Raw genomic sequence first — 21,057 nt, forward strand, 5'->3', positions numbered from 1 at the left:
CCACACAAAGCAGGCTATCAAAAACATGCAGTAAAACGTGTAAACATTTACATCCATAACAGTTGAGGGTTTCCAATTCATTCTAAATATTGAGCTTTGGAATAAAAATATCTATAAAACAGATACATTTGTGCAACTCCAAATACAAAACTGATGGAAAATGTTCAACAGTCACAACAAATGCACTTGCTCCTCTGGGACAAATCTAGCACACAGCACTGAGTCTGAATCAGCAGTTACACTTTGTTCCCAGCTCTCCTGTTGTATCCGTCTTTTGGATTGTTCCCACGCCTAGCGCTCAACATCGTCCCAGCCCAAAGATGGCTCATGGGAAATGCTGATCTGGAAGTTTGTATATTGAATGTAAAGCCAATAACAAGTAGTGCTAATGTGTTGGGATTGAGGAATAGTGGTAGTTTAGGTGCATTTCAATAACCAAAAGAAAACTGAATCTATTACCTGACTGCATTTTTAAGTTATACACTGTCATCTAGCAGGTTGATGTCAATGTTGATTGAATGAAGCTTGGAAGAGAAAGTCGGAACCGCCAAAACAGAGAAATCCTCAAACATTTGCTTACAGAGTAACACAATGTTGTGTGTTATTACAAATAACACAGCACACAGAGTAGCCATAAAAACCAAAGTGTGGATGTAAACAAAAGACTGAAGCAAGTGCACAGACATCTGTAGAGTCAGCCTGCTGTGATCAGACAGCTGGGCCTTCATCTCACTGCAACTAAATCTTATATCAACATTCAACATAGCAGCCTTTGACATGAGCGTGATACATGGACACCTGTAGTGGATGTTACATCACATTGTTGCATATTGGAGTAAGGGCTGAAAACATCACGTTTACATAATATTGACTTTTAAAGAACTAAGATGTAGAGCCTTAGCTTGTACAGTATTTAAGTTTCTCCAGTCCAAAGTTCTGACATTATCAGCAGGCCACTATTGATGTATCTCACACTTTAGATCAGTATCAGATGTGGTACATTATCTTTCTTTTATATACTTGTATTTTATATAGGCTTTTATATGTTATTTACAGAATCCAATCCCAGTTGGGTCTACAGGTTCAACTTGTTCAAATAGTAGGTCACTCTTCATTTTGGGAATACACGTATTAAGCAATAGCAAAACATCCCTAACAAAAGCTGAATATTTTTTATTTAACAACTTAGTTAGAAAATATTGTTCTTGCGAATAGCAAGTAAATGTTTTTTTTCTGAAATATCATTAATGTTACCTGAACATGGTTATTGTATACATCTGCAGTGGGATGCTAGTTTAAGATCGTTCTCAATTGAGATCAGGGTTTTTTTTGACAAATGTAAAACTTTTATAGGCCCTCAAATATGAGTTTAAGTGTAGCCAAATAGTTAAGTGACAACACCTTGAATCCTCATGAGCTACACTGGTTTCTACATGTGTGCTGTGCAGCTGGCATCATCTCTCTGCATCAGGTTGCTGGGCAGCAGTAACAGCTGATGAAGACTGTAGCAGGTATAGTGGGGCAGACAGATTAAGAAATCTCCTGGGTTGACAACAGAAGTGCTCATTCAGAGCACGTTTTCTCAAAGTTACTCATCATCCCCTTCCCCCTACCTTCTTATAAGCCAGTTGAAGATAGTTGTAGGGGATCCTCCTGTGGAAGTCCTGCACTACATCCTCGCTGACTTTGTGCAGAGATTGACTGCCAAGTATCTCCTCGATGCATGTGTTCATACACGCCGCTCTCCGGAGCACCACGTCAGGGAAGCGCAGCTCCGAGAAGGTGGCATCAAAGGGATGCTGGTCCTGGCACCTCAGCCGGCACCGGACCTTGGTTTGGCGGACTTCCCTGTAGCTGCTGAGCGCTCCCTCCATGTAACGGACCACATTTGGGTAGTCGTTGTTGTAAAACGCCTGAACCGCATTGTCATATAAAAGGTCGTAAGGCTCCAGGAAAGCTGTTGAGGGGGACAACGCCACGGTAAGCAGGACTACTGAGAAGATAGCAGCCGGGGAAAAGTTCCTATCCATCCTCTGCTTCTGTTCTTCTGTCAGTCACTTCTGCGATCAGCTCGGACTCGTTTCAGAGTCCATTTAAAAAGCTCCTCTCAGAAAGACTCAGGACGGCTCCGGACCAGGGTGGAAATAATGTTGCTTCAGTCGGGGACACACATCTTGTTATGACCCCTCTCCGACTCCGCTAACTCCGCCCCTCCAAGACATGAATGGCCGGAGCACAATGCCAGCTTTCCGCAAGCAGGGACAGCACAAGGGTCCTTCAGGGAGAAATTAGAAATTATAGTTTTACTTAACATCATTTCTCCACCTTGTATTTATTAAAAAACGACTTTAAGTGTTGTTTCACATGGCGCAGTTAAATCAATGGTCGTTGCTTCAGAGAAAACATTGAAATGATATAGTTTGGGTTCCTTCAGGGTTGATAAAGGACCTACTGAAATGCCTGAAACTAAAACTTTCTGTTAAACAAACGCCAAAATAAAAATACTGAGGTTGAGTGAAGCCCAATAGCCTACAACCAATTAAAAGTTAACTATTTTGAACTTGTTTTATTAGAGAAATTAAACTTTTTGTTGCTGTTTTGATTTGTTTTTCACGAGAATGGCTCAAGGTGAAAAAGTCAGCAACTTCTTAATATTTTCTGGATGAATTTGTAACATTAGCCCATGGACTACAGACTGGCCCTGTTTTAAAAAATAAATAAAAATAAGGATAATACAAAGAAATATTAAATGAATAGGCTGAGAAGCTAGTTTTAATGTGTGTGATTTCACACACAATATGTATTGTGAGATATACATACACAAAGGCTAGTTGCTGTCTTGTCTTCTGGAAGTCTCTTATGTTCAGGAGGTATAATGTGAGAGTCAAGACATCCAGAAACAATTCCATTAAAAGGAAAACGTCTCCCTCTGCAGGATAATTCAGTTAAGAGCAGTTTTACTACCAGGCTGCTTATCAACCAAACTCTTACCTTTTTATCCAGGAAAACCCAAAATGCATGAAGCTTGAATAAACATTTAACTGTTAACCCAATAATATTTACTTCTGGGGCAATAGGAATGTAGCCAAGCAGGTAAAAACACTTCAGTAAATCAACTAACATACACAATCCAAAGTTAACTCAACTTTAACTAATATTATGAACAATTAATTAAAAGACTATGTTTTCTTATCATTATTAGTTTAGTGAAATGTCATCTGGAAGCACATTATTTGTACTATTCTAAGAAAGACTATGTTAGTGTCATTGTTTGGATTATAATGTCAAGCAAAAGCTTTTTCAAATGCAATCTAATAACAAAATGTAAACATTTCTACATTTCACGACACAACAGTCATCATTCATACAACATCATTTACTGCTAAACATACCTGCATTAAAATACTCTTTACTGGCATCCTGGATACTTCAACTTAGTCAACACCCATCTGTGAGATCTAAATTCCAGCTTGTGTGGTGAAATGTTTTATAAATAGACTGAAAGTGAATGTGTGGTTTAGATACTTCACATCTGCTGAGGTGCCAACAAGCTCCTTACTGTGAGGAATGCCAACACACACAGATATTTGAGTTTCTATTCATGTACATGGTACTAGGTGCTAGTTCTGCCGTTCTTTAAATTAGTTTGTGCTGCCGATATAAACTGGTTATTTTAATTAAGTGATTTTGTTTTGTTTTTTTATCTGTGTAATCTAGACAAAAATGTGAGGTGTAGAGTAAATATATCTTGATCTGAATTAGCATGCTCGGTTGGCAAATACCATATTTCACCAGGTACTTTAAAAGTGTAAAACATCCATCATGCAGCCTGCATTTTCTAGTATTTTACTTGCTGTCTGAGAGTTCAGGAAGAGTATGGGCAGCACTGTGCCTCCATGAGAGGTTCCTACGTGAGTTTATATCCACAGCTAATTTTGTTAAATGTATGTTTAACTAAAGAGATTGACTTTTGTTTCCATTTGACCAAGGATGGCTTACAGTACCTGTACATCAACATCTTGTGCAATTAATTTCATCAAGGATCAAGTTATTTTGTCAAGCAGATATCATAACAGTAACTCTCAGTCTCTGACAAAACAATTCTTTATTTTGAATTCACCATGGCAGCAGCTGTGATACCAGATGCCTAAATACAGTATTTAGAGGGTAAAACAACAACAGATACGAGAGGAAGGAAACGGTTTCGCTGTCAGGAAAGTTCTCATTACTGGAGCCAGGCCTCAGGACAGCACAGGATCCACTTAGTAACAACAAACATCAACATCCTAACATCTTACATTAAGTCAACAAGTACATTCACTCAAATACTGCACCACAAGAGTCAGAATATTTCAGTAATTTAAGGAAGAAAAAATATAGCACATCATTTGCCTAAATCCGTCACTTCTCCTGATAAGAACCAGAGTTCAGTGAAGTGAAGCCAACATATATTGGCTGAATCAAAAGCTTTTGTGTCAGTGTTTAAGTCAAATCGTAAACACAACGAATAAAAAGGGATAGAACAAAACAATATAAATATCAGTTTTTCCTTTTTCTTATTTGTGTTGTATAATATTATCATAATATGGTAAGTGTATGCTGTATAACAAAGAGAAATTAGCAAATGCAGTTGATGTTGTTACAGTTGCATTACATCAGACACAAAAGTCAGCAGTGATTTCATGAGTTTGACATAAAGATTAAGTGAATACTATGTATATAATATAAAAGAACATAAGGTTACCCTTAGTAAAGAAATCAGTTTTATTTTTTTCTCAAAATGTACATACAACAATCTTCCAAACTGACAAATAAGAACAAATATAAATGACAAAAACAAAAAACTAAATATATATTTAACCCTTGGATGCACCAGTGATTGGACCCTACACTCTTCCTTCATCTCCCTCCACAGCCACTCCTATGCTACAGCCTCAGTCACCCAAGGCGTTCCCCAGGGATCAGTACTCGGCCCCCTACTCTTCATCATCTACGTCCTCCCCCTCGGTCAAAACCTCATATTACCACCTCCGCAAATCTGACCCTCTCTTACCTGCCCCGCAGCTGTTCAAAATTTGAATGGCATGATATCAAAAACATGTTTTTTGAGGAATAGCTGGTATATGAAATGATACAAAAATTTAATTACAAAGACACTTCAAGAAAACCACCTCACCGGTTCATTTTTAACCCACTTATGCATCTAAGGGTTAACAAAATACTCAAACAAGACAATATAAACACCAGTGTGGAACTGAAGTAGAATGGATTGTACAGCAATGTAAAATTACAGTCATTTGCCACCAGGCATCAAAACAATTATTCTACTTTATTTAAAGTTTGATACATTGTTCTTCATTAGGAGTTGTTAAGAGTAACTTCAAAATGTCGTACTCACACACAAATATTTTCTAGATAAAAAAGTTAAGGCAAGGCAAGTTTATTTATATAGCACCTTTCAACACAAGGCAAGTGTTTGTAAAGTGCTTTACAAAAATGAAAGACATTAAGAAAATGGCATTTAAAAACAGTCATTAAAAATAATAATAAAATAAACATTAAAAGAAAATACATGGATAAGGCAGTGACTTTCTAAGTGACAGAAAATCTTAAATCTATAAAATGATATTGAATTTCAGTGCAAACTGCTTGCTGTTGTGCTTAACCCTGATCCTTGATATTCGGTATTTCTATTCCTGTAGTAGAAACCCAATGTAATGTCACTGCAGGACTGACTATCGCGGCCTCTCCTTCACTAGACGTAGTTGGACTTGGGGCCCATGGGGGGGAGGAGGTGATTGTTGGAGCTCATGGAGCTGGTCGCCTGAGACCGCGAGCATCTTTGACAGCCCAGGAAAGCTCCACCAGCCGCAGTGAGGAGGCCGCCAGCCCAGCTGACAAACACAGCATTACCAAACTCAAAGCTGCAGAGGAAAACAAATGTACACACATTTAGATGTACAGAATCAAATGTGTGTGTGTGTGTGTGTGTGTGTGTGTGTGTGTGTGTGTGTGTGTGTGTCTTGTGTCATACTTAGGCTACTTTCGCAAAACATTTCAGACTAAAGACCAGTTCATTGGGGAATAAGCTTCCAAGAAATGAATGTGGGTCAAAGTAATATCCTCAAAAGCTACGTTAGTAAACTTGAGATTGTGTGTGTGTGTGTGTGTGTGTGTGTGTGTGTGTGTGTGTGTGTGTGTGTGTGTGTGTGTGTGTGTGTGTGTGTGTGTGTACCTTTGAAGCGTTTTCGTTTCGTGATAGTTGTCAACAATCTTTTTGACGTACCAGGAAGTCATAATGATTGTCAATACACCTGAACAAAGAAAACACATCATATTGTGAAACAGAGGGTTCATTTATGTTTTTATTTTTAAAACATCACTTTTAAATATGTTTTTCTTGTGTCGTTTGCAAGGTTTAGCAAACTTGAAAATATTTAGAAAATATCTTACAACTAATGGGTGAGAAAAGTAAAATTTGAAAAAGGGTTATCTCTAAACTAGGTAGTGTGTTTACTGTTTGTTTATGTATTTTTTTTAAAGGATTAGATATTTTAAAAGACTAGAAAAGTTATTCACAATTTTATAAGTGTTTCTGTTTAAATGTGGGTTGCTGTGTCTTATGTTGTTGCCTGTAACTCGTTATTATTGCTGCCTATTGTGGCCAGGAGAAAACAGAGATTTTAAATCTCAATGAGGCTTTTTGTTGTTATATAAAGGTTACATAAAATAAGAATTTGATTAGCATATTATATTGAGATATTATCCAGTTGCCACTGCACACACCTGCAATCATGAACATGATTCCTCCGATCATAGCTGTTGTGGATTTGCTCTCAGACTTGCCGTCCATGAAGCGAGTGCACTTCATCCCCACTGTGGAGACCATAAGAGCCACAGTGGAGAGGAAGACGCTGATCAGCATCACCGCCCTGGTAGCCTGGACCTCAACTAGGAGAAAAAATGGGACTGTTGGAATATAAAAACTTTTCATGTATACTGTCTTATACTTAGAAATGACCTATCCCTTCTGTGAGAAATTGCATATCTTTCTGTAACTTCATTCATAATATATGTGCAGTATTAGTCTGGCTTAAACTGTAGGTTTAACCAACCTACCAACTAAATCAAAACATAATAAAAAAATAGGCTGAGATAAACTTAAATCTACAAAATATACTTAAAGATTGGCATAAATGAATTCCTCAACAACAGCTAAATGTCTATGAATATAAGACATGCCATAAAGTCAGTAAAGGTCAATCTAAAGAGACTTCTGTCTAATTATGGTAACGTATTATCTCAAGAAGCAGCGTCTGGTTTTCGGGGGAGATCTATGCAGATGTGATAAATAAATTAAAAAAAACTTACTTGGCAGCTTCAGGAGGTACTGGTGAAATTCACAAGTTGTTCTTTCATTGCCACTGCAGCTCATCCACAAACCCTCAAATATGCGGTGCGTCTTGCCCTGGTACTGCTTCTTCCATTCAACCATCAACGTTGCGCCCACAGTGGCAGCGAGACCGACCAGAGAGAGGAAGAAACCGAGGAGCTGCAGTCCGGAGCTGGCCATCGTACAGCGGGAAGAGTTCAGTTGTTTGGGAAATATGTTCCAGAGAAAAACAAACTACAAGCGAGCAGAAGTAGTTGAAGCCAACAAATGATCTACCTATAAGTGGCTCCTCGCAGACCGTTATTCATGCGCTCTTCTGCAGCCTCTATTTAAAGTGCAAGCCACGTGACGCATGGAACGTCCACTCCACCGAGTAGCATGATACTATTGACTCCACCTGCAGTGATGATGGGAAGACATGTTCTTAGGAAGTCCTATCTGAAAAAATAATACATTCCGGTAAATAAGGAGTATTAAACAAACATATACGGCAGTCTTCCAAATTATTATAATGTGAGTTTCCACCTTCAGTGTTATGCTTTTTAGTTCATTTGACACAACAAGAGTGAGGACCATGTCTCACAGGATAACACATTAAAAGGCATATGCAGCAATTCCCAACATTAAAAACAATGTATGGACTTATGGTGGTGGAAGAAGTACTCAGATTCTTAAATTAAGTATATACCACTAAAAAATACTCTTCTACAAGTAAAAGTACAACATTACACAAGTGTTGGCATTCAAATATACTTAACATTCCTAAATTAAAAGTATTAGTAAAGCAAAATTAAATTTTCTCGGATATTATATAATTTATTATTGTGAATGATATGACCCACTACAAGTGTGTGCTGGCATCTATAGAAACGTAATTCTCTGGATTATCTATTCTTACATTATATCTATCTGTTTACAACTCTTAAATACAATTTAGGATATTTGTCTAATTTTCCCAGATGTTGCCCATTCTTAGATGAGCCGACAGTGGCTTAAATTCATAACACACTACAGGAAAGGGAAACTCTAAAAAGCTTAATAGGTCCCCTTTGAGTAACACTTGCAATGCTGTTATGTTATCTTGCACATTGTATTGTGACTGAAGAAACAATACTTTCCAATGGTGTAGGAGAGTGATGGGCTGGCACATAAAGGTGTCATTGGCTTTTTCTATATCAAATCAAATCAAGTTTTATTTATATAGCACATTTATAAACGATTTTTGGTCGAGCCAAAGTGCTGTACATATAATAAAAATAGCCTACAGTAGAGACACTTTACAGCAAATACAATAGCACAGATTGTTCAGAATATCAGTATGAGAAAAACGACACCCTCTATCCTTAGACCCTCACATCGTACAAGGAAAAACTTCCAGTGAAAACCCACAGTTTAAAGGGGAACATGGGAGAAACCTCAGGGAGAGCAACAGAGGAGGGATCCCTCTCCCAGGACGGACAGACGTGCAATAGATGCCGTGTGTAAATCGAAGAGATAATACATTTTACAGAATGTTAGGAAATGCATATGTCTGTAATAAGAAGATGAATCCACGAGGATGTCAGCTACAATCCTGTGGAAGCCATCAGGGAAGCAGCATGGTGAGACCCAAGGCAGGACCGCAGAGACAGGTTCAGCCACGACCCGAAGTCCACGACTTAATCCAGAACTCAGGATAGAGGATCCAAGACACAGGACTACAGCAAGAGGATCAGCCTCGACTCCGGATCCCGGCGTAGATATAGATACAGAACAAGAAAAAAGATTTGGCTGGGTTAATCGGAACAAGAGAATACACAGACACAGACAGAGAGGGAAAAGGTCATTGGATAAAAGTTATTCTTGATAACCCTCTAGAAAGATCTCATGAACTTCCCCACTCAATCTATCAAGACCCGAGCAGTTCTATTAGATATAGGATAATAAACAGAGATAGGGAGCACAACAACCTGGTACAATATGGAGGTCCTTATACAGTTTGTTTGTTCTTACTAAGTGCAGGATAAGTTTATTGTAAAATGTCAGTATAAACAACAAAAACAGCACAGAAAAACAAGAACCAAACTGACCCAAACATCACTGAAAGAGGAGGTCTTTCACTCAAACAAGTGATAGGTAAGACGCCTAATTGACGTTCCTTTCCTCAGCAAATTAGAGCAGCAAGCGTATGTTTACATGGTTAAAAAGTCTTTATTTGACCCAGACAATTACCAAATGATTTGACCATATTTGGTGAAGTGGATACCAGTTTGTAAACACTGCATTTGTCTGTTAGATTTAATCAGTCCACCCTTTCCTGAAAAAAGCCTCCATCAAAACATTGTGCGGCAATTAAAGTCACAGCCCCCATTTGCATTTCCCCGAAGCAAGTCATTATGTATCCCTCCCTTACAGACACTTGGTTTACTCATCCAATTTCTTTTTTCACACCCATTGTTTAATATCACTTTAAAAAGGTCTGATCAGGTCACACATTAATATGAAGGAATTCCTGCTCTATGTTTGCAGATTACATGGTCAAATTATTATCAAACTTGGCGATCCCTGAATAAATGGAAACAGACTTCCTTTTAGGATCTGTAAGAGAGGAAAATATATTGCATGTCTTCCCCTCTTGGACAACATTACGTGATTGTAGATCTGCGATACAGTATGTGTAATAACTGATTTACATCCTGGGAGGACCTTTTAAGATATTGTACACATAATAATGATGGTAAAGAGATTTTGGAGTGTATTTTAAGGTCCGATGCTGATCATAATGCATAACAGGTGCTGGTGTGAGTCATCAGAAAAAATGCCTTTTCTTTGTTATTTCATGATTTATGATGATTATTCATTTTATTGTCTTTTTTGACAGTTCATCAATCGTGCTTGTGTATTAGTTAGGAAACTCACCTAGGCAGTGGAAGACTACACACAAAAAAGCAATAAATACCAAATCTTTAATACAATTCACTACATTTGGACAAAGGGGTGATGCACCACTGAAACTGACCGAACCCCTTCCCTTCATATTGTGTATGTGTGCTTCAGTGTGTCTACTGTAGATCATGGCTCTACAGAATTATGTGATTTCTTCTCGCACAATTGGATTTCACCACAAACTCCAATTTGTTATCAAATGTCTTATATTGCAATATTTACAGATCTGATGCATGCCATCTCTGCAGGCACTTGTTTGTTACAAACTCTTCCTCATTCATGCGATTGTGCTCATAGTTTCAAGGGTAAGGAGGTACTGATCCATAGTCAGTGTTTCACCTATGATAATTTGCGGGATTTCCATTGTATTGTACACTTTATCTACAATATTCAGTAATCAAAGAGGGAAGGGGTCACATAGTTGTTGTGGGTGTAGTCTCTATTCTGTAGCATTAAGTATGACACATTGTCTAGAGTGACTCAAAACAGGGCAGAGGTCACTGTGTGCCACAGCCCAGATTAAACTCAAATTGGTCTGCATAACTATGATCCTGATGCCTGAACAGCGGATGCACAGAATCCCTAAAGACACTTGTAGAGTCACAGTCAATCTGCCACTATGAACCCAAGAAAACTGTATTGCAATTTAAGTGTTTACTGTAATGAAACACAACATCCTTATTAATTGGCATTCAACTATTGGAATGGTTGTCATGAAAGGTAGATAATACTTTCATTGGTCACTGAACTGTAGTAACTTTGGTGTTCCCCTAAAATTCAGTCAAGTGCCTTCATCTTGTAAAAATGTGATTTATTTTAACTTGTTTTAGTTTTAATATCAGCTTAAACTGTATGTTTAAACAAATTCTCAATGGTAGCATGCTAACACGCTAAGCTAAGATGGTTATTATGGTAAACATGGCTCCTGCTTTGCATCAGCATGTTAGCATGGACATTATGAGAATGTTAGCATGCTGACATTAGCATTTAGCTTGCAGGACAGTTTGATATCAGCACAGAGCCGCTCCAGTATTAGTCAGTCAGTATTCTGTGAGTAGTTGCAAACTGATAAAGGATAAACGTTATCCAATGCAAAGGGTATGAGGATAAATAATTTGTATATTAAAAAAACAAAACAAACACTGTCTGTCAGAGAGGGTTAATCTGAAAACCCTGAAAAAACACAAAAATCCTCAAACCTGCAAAACAAAGAAAGAGGTACAGTAGTAAGTCCAATCTTTATCCAAATGCAGCAAGCTGATAATGTTTCCTCTAAGCAGGTGTGTTTGTGGATATAAAACACGAAAAATGTAAATGCATCGTTAAAAAGTCACACTGGTTGCTTTTCTTAGGAAACCACAGTCCTTCGAGACCAGTTGTAAACTCATTGTTTTCTATTAAAGCTTTGTGGCCGTGCCACAACAGTGACAATAGTTTTTCAGGGTTACAGGATGCATTACTTTTAAAAAAGCAGTAGAAGGATTGTTAAACTGAAGGTTTAGTAAGGTTTGTTTTCCGTACTGAGCTGTGAAAGCTGTTGTTCAGTTGTCTTTCTGAAGTCGTCTATTTTATTATCCTCAATCACATCTATCAGCATTGACAGGAACAGAAGATCACAAACAAAACACAACTAAAACCGACAAATTCATGGCTGACAATTTGGGAAATGGAGCATGACTTTTTCCACATTTAAAAAAAAAAACAACTTTTAGTTTTCGGTGATGTGCCCCTGTGATTCAATCACACTTGACTTGATTATTCACCGTATGACTCAATTTCTTAGAAATATCACACCACCACCTGTTACATTTACAGTAAATTAAAGCTATCGTCATAGTTCTCTGTTAAGATTACTTTATGTTGCCACAGTTACCGTTTGACTCCCTACATTTATTTTGGGCAGTTGCTAAGCATGCTTTCCTGCAAGTAATGAGCGATGCTTACCATCACACAAAAGAAGGAAGCCGAAATCTGGGAGAAGTTACAGTGTAATCTCTGTTCTGGGAATAGCAGTAGGGCATTGTTAATTGCACCCGAAAATGTGTTTTTTTCTTGCCTTGCCTTGCCTTCAGAGGAAAGGACGAAATCGAAAGTATGTTAAAAGTCATTAGCTTTTTATTTAGTATGTAGCCTACGTCGCTTTGGATAAAAGCGTCTAACAAGTAACATGTAATGTAATGTATTATGTCTGTAGAACGTGACCAAAATAAACACATTTTCTCAAACAGCAGCAGTGAACGGATGGTTACAACTTTATAAGTAAGTCAACAAGTATTTCAAACAATAATTAAGAAAACCCATGTAATAAAAAACACCAAAAGACAGTTTCACATGTTGGAAAGTATTGGTGGAGATCAAGGTGAGGATGCATCCTATGGTGGAAAACATGAGAAAGACTCCATCTAGTGGCTCCTTTTAGCAACACAACCCCAATGAGATGAGACACCTGTTACAAGATGACTTCAGTGTTACACTCATAGTTAGTAGTAGTAGCTAGTAGTTTTTTGAGACCCGGGCAAAAGCGTAATGTCAAAACGCAAAAAGACTTTGACTAGGTCTAACACGACTATACAACAATAACAATACAAGCATTTCAATTGTATTGATAGAGGACCTTGGGGTTTTCATTTTTGTAGTTAAACGTTTGGATCCCAGTAATTTCTTTACACCTATATTCTTCAACACACATAGCATATGCTTTTATGACATATAGTATACTTGTACTACAATACTTGTTATTGTTGATGAATGAATCAGTTAACAAGGGATTCAAATAGGAATAATAAGCAAGGCTCTGACTGTAACTGTCATTGTTACCTTTGAATGTTAAATATTAAGTTCTTTTAGATACTGTATTTGATCATTTTCACTGTCACATTGTTATAACATGAGTTAAAAAATTTCACAATTGTTTTTTTAATAGAGCTGGAAACTGACTGCTAGAGAGCCTTGCCCAAAAAAGAGGTTGAAATTGTCAGACGGGTGTAACTCATAACATTAATAATGGCTGCAGTCCAAAAGGTGTTTCAATGCCAAAGAGCTCTTAAAGCATTTACAGTACAAATGTTATTTTCCTGTAAGAAATGTGTGTTTGGTTTGTACAAATACAAATGAGGCAAGTACTGAGAGTGCAGTATACTGTAAATTAACCATAGGCATAAGCTGAATATGGGTTTGCCCCTCCCTTGCTGTGGACTTTTTTTTTCAATGTGTTTTTTGTATTCTTGTTGGTGGGGATTTCAGTCACTCAGTGGAGTGTGTTACCAGAAAACTACTAGAAAAACAAACTCACCAGAAAGTAGGCCATCTTCTTTTCTACATTATGGCAGGAGTACTTATGTTAGGCAAATCAAAAGCCTGAGTATTCCTGATTAATTTTGACACACAGAGAGGGGGTTTCCATTAAGTTCTATGCAGCATGTAAAATCAAAGATGGAGCCGGTTCTTCTTCTGTTCCACCTGAGGAGCCGCTCAGTGCTGCTCCTAGTGGATGGAAGAGAGACTTCCTGAATTGTCAGTAGTTTTGCCACAAGGGTCATCTAAGGTCGGAAAGCAAGGCCTCTGAGCTCTGAACACACAAGTATTTGTACAGTATGTTTCACACTGAACACGAGGGTTAGGGGCTGTGGTCCTCATTATTTATTGGTACTCTTACAAATGAACAACATGATATTTTCCAAGTCTTCCAAAAGAGAGTTGTAACCAGAGGTCGCGTTAACCGAATATATTCCGTCTATGACGGACTTCTTTTGACAATGACGGAAAAATCTGAAAGCAGTCCGTCATTTTGACGGATTAGAACAAACTCAGAACAGCGCCAAAGTTTCCCCGCAGCAGGGCTCCGGTGTTATGCCCTTATGCCGTTTCCAGACCTAACTATGCCGTACAAATCATTGAAATGTCTGGGAGTTTATGCTTTACGTTGTGGTGCGCTCCCGCGAGGTGCAATGGGCATGCACAACACGGCATAAAACCGGCGCTAATCCCCCCCCCCCCCCCCTGACAGTTGTGTACAGACGGGTAATAATGGATTTTGACGGACATTTTACGATCCTGTCCGTCAAAATGACGGGCAGCGAAAAAGTCTAGCGCAACCTCTGGTTGTAACTAACCTGCGAGCTACATTGCTTTTAATAACCTGTTAAGCTCCGAGCCTGTTTTTCAGGCCTCAGGCTCGAAAATGACATTCCCAGAACAAATGACCATATCTTCCCTTCTAAAAGGGTTAAATTAATAATCTTTTTTCTCAAAGCAAGGTTACACCTGTGAGTTGGATGTAGAAGTGTCAGAATCAATATAGATGTTTTTATTTTAAAGTAAATTCAGATTGAACACAGTAAAAAAATGTAAATTATTGTGTCCGTACAAAAAGTGTCCGTAAAAATTACTTATAGTGAAAACCACCCTTGAATGATGCTGGTAGACTAAAAGCTTTAGGAATCCAAACTACAACATATAATAAGTACCCTGTATCAAGATTGATGCAAAACAAGTGCAATTTGACCTTTTTAGAGAGATTTAGCAACAAAAAAACACTTCTGGGGTCATTTGGGTGGATTTGACCTATCTCTGGCCCCCCTTGTTCGATTTTGCTGATTGACATCTCTTTCTAACCGTCAGAGCCAATGGAATCGCCCACATACTCCTTATTTGGTAATGTGTGTGTGTGAGACTGACGCATAGCCAAAACCGGAAGCTGCGATAACTCTGGTGGTTACCATTAGCAGCTAACTTTTACTCTCCGATTTTTACATAAAAATGGAATTATGGATTATAAATAAAAAAATATTATTCCACAGAAACATTATCAACCTATGGATTAACCGATTCAGCTGCGTTCTTTCTCGTTTTAAGTCTTTTGATCAGATTGACAGCTACGGTGAGACGATCTCCCGTAAAAGCTACGTAAAGGTACGTGTTGTGATGTCTGTGTTTGCTTCCCCTGTCGCGAGTTCGGATCACTCAGTGATGATATATATATACCTAAATAATTTGTGCAACCTCAGCTTTAATCGGATATCTTGTATGTGCAGGTACGATAAGTAATAAGGGTATCTTTTATCCTGAGTTCTGTGCCAAAGTGCATTAGCATTTTTCGCTCAGGGGTCATTTAGATGCTTCTTATGAGACTTGTGTTTTGTTTTGGTAAAAAATGGTTTGTATCGTCAGTTAGCTGAGATTATTCCCGTTAATCTGGTATAACACATTAATAGGTTCTTAAATATTAAGATGCCCTGAGACACAGTGTCGTGAATAAAAAAATAAAAGCTTTTTGAAATGTCCTTCCTGTATCAATTCTTTATCTTTAACAAACAAACAAACCAACCAACCAACCATTAAGTTATATTGTAGTTCTTATATCCACCTCTTTGGGTTTTATTTTACTTTTAAAACTGTTCCAATGGATCGATATCCTAAAATGATTTCAGTTGTAATGGGTCCTTTTGTTCAAGATAAGCACCTGAGGATTAACTTGGCATGCATACAAGGGTGACTCCCTGCATGATGGGCCTTGGTGCAGCTCTAAACCAGTCTGATGTCATTCCTGCATCAGGCACAGCACGGAGCCTGGGGCCCAACCGCCTGCTCCATTTTTACACCTAATCCTGAGAATATTTCCCTTTGTCGATATGGCCTTCAACAGCTATCACTTTTCTGCGGCTATATTTCAACCTTATGTCAAAATGTCACAGACACTCAAGGGCCATTCATAACTTTATTAAGTTCATTCAGGAAGTTAAAAACCATTTAAAAAGTGAATAGATGAGATTAGCATATGAGCACAAATATGAGTGCTATACCTCTCTCATTAGTTTTGATACAAGGGCTACCTACATTTGAATTCAGTCATCTGAATTTACAATTTATTTAGGAAAAGAGGCAGCTCTACTGATGCAATCCTTTCTGTGTAGGATTAACAGACCGACATACCGACAGACAGACGAGATCACAACAACTCAACTCACCAAAAAAACGTCACAAAATAGGTCTGCAATGACTATATATTTATTGAGAATATGGAGATGTGCAGAATCATTATGCAAGGTTATAGAATGAACAAAACTAGTGGATCAACTTTTTTTTCAAAAGTTTTTGAATAAGTGCTCGGTTAAAAAGAAAAAGAAAATGAAATGTTGTGTTCACTTAATTTAACTGTTCTTGTTTCCTTGAGTAAATATACAGAATATTTTGATCTGTAACTGGGGTAATGATTCCCTCCCATGAAAATGAGGCAGACCTTAGTTGAGGGTTGGATCAGTTGAGTGTCTGACAAATAGTTATCTGACTCCCTCCACCGGTTTTTCCTGAAGATGCGCCCTATAGGCTTCATCCGGCCTAGAGAGAGACAGAGAGAGAGGGAGAGAGAGAGGGAGAGAAAATACATGAAAGTCATAGGATTAAAACTACGTTTAAAAAAAGTGATATCAAATAGTGAAGCTGAAGCACTTGCTTTTGCCCCCCTCTTTATATATGAGTTACGTTTTGATAGACACTTGACCAGGATAGACAGAAACTCCCTCCGTCCCTCCCTCTCTCGCTAATAAGTGGGTGCGTCTTCGTGTCTTAACACGGCAGGCTGCAGTTGACAGACAGCTGCACTCACCTTGTTACCTGCCAGGTGAGACACGGAAAAGACATTCAGTCCTCAGAATGAATTCCACCCTCACGCTGAATAAAGCAGCTCGTTCATTAGTCTCGTGCTACCTGAGTGATTGGAAGACAGGTGAGTTCAATTACCTGTGAAAACGCGTTATTCTGTTATGCATCAGTCACCGTGTTCTGTGCACTTTTCGGCGCAAACACCTGTTGCGGCGGTGCAGATTGGCGCGTCAAATGATTCATATCAATCGAGTTTGAGCAAAGTATTGTGAATGTTTTTGCTTGCAGTTGTGTGTGTGTAATTTTGCCTATTTTGTGATGCAGCCTGTCTGAGAAAACACGCTCAAACGTGTAGCCTACTTGTGACGCACAACTTGATATCGTTAAACATAACTTTTGTTTTTCTTCGCAGGGTTTTGCAGTATTTGTGTTATCCGCACAGCTGGAAACTTTGCCTGGGTATTTATGTGCTCAAAAAATTCAGTCATTGTTTCTGGTCGTGTGTGTAAAGCAGGCTACATCAATGCCAACTAAAGCTGACACAATGGAGTTGTGGATGATTTGTTATCTGTTTGATCCACAGCCGTTTTCAGGTTGAGGTGGAAAATCTATTTTGGTAACAAAAAAACAAATGTAAAACTGAAATGGATGCCAGCCTGAAACACTGCTGAGCTAAACTGTCTGGACAGCATAGCCTAAATGTTGCATCGTGACTGTAGAATTGTATAATATCTAGAGTTGTATGGATATTATAGTTAAACAATTTCTAATCTTCATTTTTAACACAGCTGACATCTGACTGTAGGAGTGGGACAGGTTACTTGTCTGATCTGAAAACCCTTTAATCTCTACAGCAGCCACTTTTCTGGTTGTGGAGGTGTAGCTCCAGTAGTTTGGTTGTGATATCCGCGGTGTTACCACATGCAAGCAGGCCTCAGTATGTCAGGTATGTTGGTGAACCAGATCCACTCAGCCTTTTCTCAGATGAAGGGTGTGACTCTGTACTTTCCAGGAGATTGGCATGGTTTATTAAAAATGCTGTCAATAAAAGACTACCTGAGAGAATTGTTGCACAATAAATCCACTGAGCACATGATAGATGAGTCACAAGTAAGAGATGAAAGAAAATGTCCTGGATCAAAGTATTTGTTTTTTGTCGATTAAAAGAAAATGATTGTATGTTGGCTTGTATTAAATGTACACTTGTGTATCTGTTACAACAGAAATAAACATGATAAATAAACGCTTGGAAAGCACTTAATACTTTATACAGAGTTTTCGTGTCTCACTAATCTTTTAGCTATATGGTGTAAGTAACATTTGTATGCACTAACAGCTGGGGTCAACAGGTCTCTTCAAACTGGGATCCCTTTTTTTGGTATTGCTGAGATGCAAACCTAACCCTCTATGGCATGACTTTTTATTTTGGGAGGAAAAAAAATTTTCACCCTGTGTTTTAGGAGCTTAGGGGTCCCTGATATTATATCAATTATAAAATGTGACCACCCCTCAACCAGGGGTTGGTTTCTTGTCTCAGGGCAACAATGTGCTACGAGGGTATTGAAACACCAAGGATTTCTACAATTCAGAAGAAATAGAAAAAACAACTCTATATGAATTCAAAAGGTTTTCTTTGAGTGTGTGTGTGTGTGTGTGTGTGTGTGTGTGTGTATGTGCGTGTCTGTGTGTGTGTCTGTGTGTATGTGTGTTTCTGTGTGTCTATGTTTGTGTGTGTGTGTGTGTGTGTGTGTGTCTCTGTGGGTGTGTGTGTGTGTCTGTGTGTTTCTCTGTGTTTGTGTGTATTTCTATGTTTGTGTGTGTGTGTGTGTTTCTGTGTGTGTGTGTCTGTGTGCTTAACACTATCTTGACATTCACTGTCCTCATTGTCAGACAGAATAGCCCTAAGCCCTTTTAAGTTGTGTACATTTCTAATATGTTGAAAAGTTAAATGTATCTTACCAAGTGGTGGCCCTGAGTCCCCTGCAGTTTTGCTTGCAGAAAGGACTTCTCCACCCACAGACAAAATGCCACACCCATATAATTCCCTCATTTTATTGGACACCAGCATGTCAGGTGACATTGTGTATATTTAAAAAAATAAAAATATTTAGAGGGCCAGTGTGAGGTCGAAAAAAGTGGTTTGTTGCCTGAGGGCAACAGTATGCCATAGAGGGCTAACTTGTGTGAATATTGACCAGCATTACCTGCATTAAAACTGGTAACCGGTGAGTCAGATGGGTGTGACACAAATCTAGCATCATTTAATTAATGTTGAGGTATTATTTTAGTTTGGAATGTAGATTTGTTCAGGGTGAAATGCGTCAGTGCCAGGAGGGAGAGTTCAAATGAAGAGAATATTAAAACATATTTTTGCTGTTGTGGGCAGTTTGTCTATCGTTTTACCGGTAGTGTCTTGTGGTTAGGGGACATTCTGGAAATTAAAGTATGGATATAAATGACTTAAATAAACCGTAAGGTACTTCTTGAGGGTGAATTAAGGCATAAACCTGTTTTACTGGTAAAATCACTGACGGTGCCTTTTGTCCAACCCGGTATCACGGCAAGACGTGAACATGTGACGATTTACCATGCTGGGAGACGTGAAGATGTCACGATTTCGTCCCTTCAAACGTGACAGTTACACGGTATTGTTAACCCATGTTAACCAGTGGAGAAATAACCGGAAATGCCAAGTAAATGCTACCCCGACGTAATGATTTATTTTTTAATAGTCACACTCGATTACGCCGATTTTCTTGTTGCCCCAGCTGGTCGACACCTCTTTTAGCAGAAACAAAGGCTACATTAATGTATTAAATCGATGTTAATCCATGCGTGTGGATGTGGAATTAACGGGCGTGGCGTTTTGCGATTGCGTTGCCAGGCAACAGCTTCGGTTCATGTTAATTTACAAACTCTTCAACTACAACCGTAGTTATATTTAAAAATATGTTAGAAAGCCTCACAAAATACTTTAATGCAAATTAAAATGTAAATGTCAAGGAATGTGTGTATTGAGTGGCGAAGTCCCTCCCTTTCCGGTGGACCTCAGCCGTAGGCAAGATCCTCAGCTCGATGATTGGATGGTTTTGCCGCAATGCATGCTGGGATTTGGTGTTTATGTGATGTGAAATCTGAAAACGTTTTTTAAAAATAAAATACTTTATTCCGAGTGTGCTTGATTTTCTCTTTGAAAGTCATCACATAACGGCATTGTAATACACGGTTTGGCTGCATTAAATATTACATATCTGCCGTAATTCTCTATTTATAGAGCCCTGCTGAGAAGACTTCTAGACAAACAGGAGAACTGCCGCCAAAACTGAAAACGTGACGTGGATCATAAATATATAAGCAATTAAACAACATCTTACATTTCTTTTCACACAATACGTCTCCTTGCCGTATCAACACTAATTCGATCGATCGGCTGACTTTTATATTTGATCCAATTGGTAGATAAGCTGTATTTACACCATAACGGTGCAGAGCTGATAGAAAGGGACACCTGGGGCCTGTACTACGAAGCTGGTTCAACCTAACTTGGATATGTTTGAGTTAGCCAGTTGGCCTAATCCAAAACATACGCGCTCTCGCTAAACGGTACTACGATGCGGGTTATCAAGTGGATCGCTCAAACCAGCCGTGTCCTATCTAGTTAGGTGCGCGTTCACATGAAAGGGGTGGTATTTGGAGCATTCGACCAATCACAAACATGGAGAAGCATACTGACAGCGCAGCGTCATACTTCTTGAATGAAAAGTCAACTATAATATTAGACACAAGGTAAGGCTGCCTCCAGGTTCTGGTTGGCCCGCTCTGCCTGGCCGTTAGTCTGTGGATGGTAACCCGAGGAGAGACTTGCAGTGGCCCCCAGTGCCTGACAGAATGCCTTCCAAACCCGGGAAGCAAACTGGGGACCCCGATCTGAGACAATGTCCTGGGGAATGCCGTGAAGCCTAAAAACATGGGACACTAGGAGGTCTGCCGTCTCCAGAGCAGAGGGCAGCTTGGGCAGGGGGACATAATGGACAGACTTGGAGAAACGATCAACAATGGTGAGGATGGTTGTATTACCTTCTGACGGAGGAAGTCCTGTAACGAAATCCACAGCGATGTGCGACCAAGGGCGGTTAGGT

General features: G+C 38.8%; 2 protein-coding genes across 2 annotated transcripts in view; both read right to left on the reverse strand.

Annotated features, from left to right (window-relative positions):
- p3h2 (prolyl 3-hydroxylase 2) overlaps positions 1-2,199 on the reverse strand; it is a 63,747-nt gene extending 61,548 nt beyond the window's left edge. The window contains exon 1 of the mRNA XM_034229811.1: positions 1,614-2,199. Within this exon, the coding sequence (XP_034085702.1) occupies positions 1,614-2,030 (417 nt within the window). The 5' untranslated portion in view covers positions 2,031-2,199. The remainder of the gene's footprint in view (positions 1-1,613) is intronic.
- A 2,547-nt stretch (positions 2,200-4,746) lies between these two features.
- LOC117555177 (claudin-1-like) lies at positions 4,747-7,930 on the reverse strand. The gene is made up of 4 exons (XM_034229962.1): positions 7,372-7,930; positions 6,787-6,951; positions 6,236-6,314; positions 4,747-5,924 (listed from the first exon to the last, which is right to left on the reverse strand). Exons 1-4 carry the CDS (start codon positions 7,571-7,573, stop codon positions 5,756-5,758), a joined length of 615 nt encoding a protein of 204 aa, XP_034085853.1. The 5' UTR covers positions 7,574-7,930; the 3' UTR covers positions 4,747-5,755.
- Positions 7,931-21,057: the final 13,127 nt, after the last annotated feature.

This window comes from Gymnodraco acuticeps, unplaced genomic scaffold (genome assembly GCF_902827175.1).
Source record: "Gymnodraco acuticeps unplaced genomic scaffold, fGymAcu1.1, whole genome shotgun sequence".
Lineage (NCBI taxonomy): Eukaryota > Metazoa > Chordata > Actinopteri > Perciformes > Bathydraconidae > Gymnodraco > Gymnodraco acuticeps.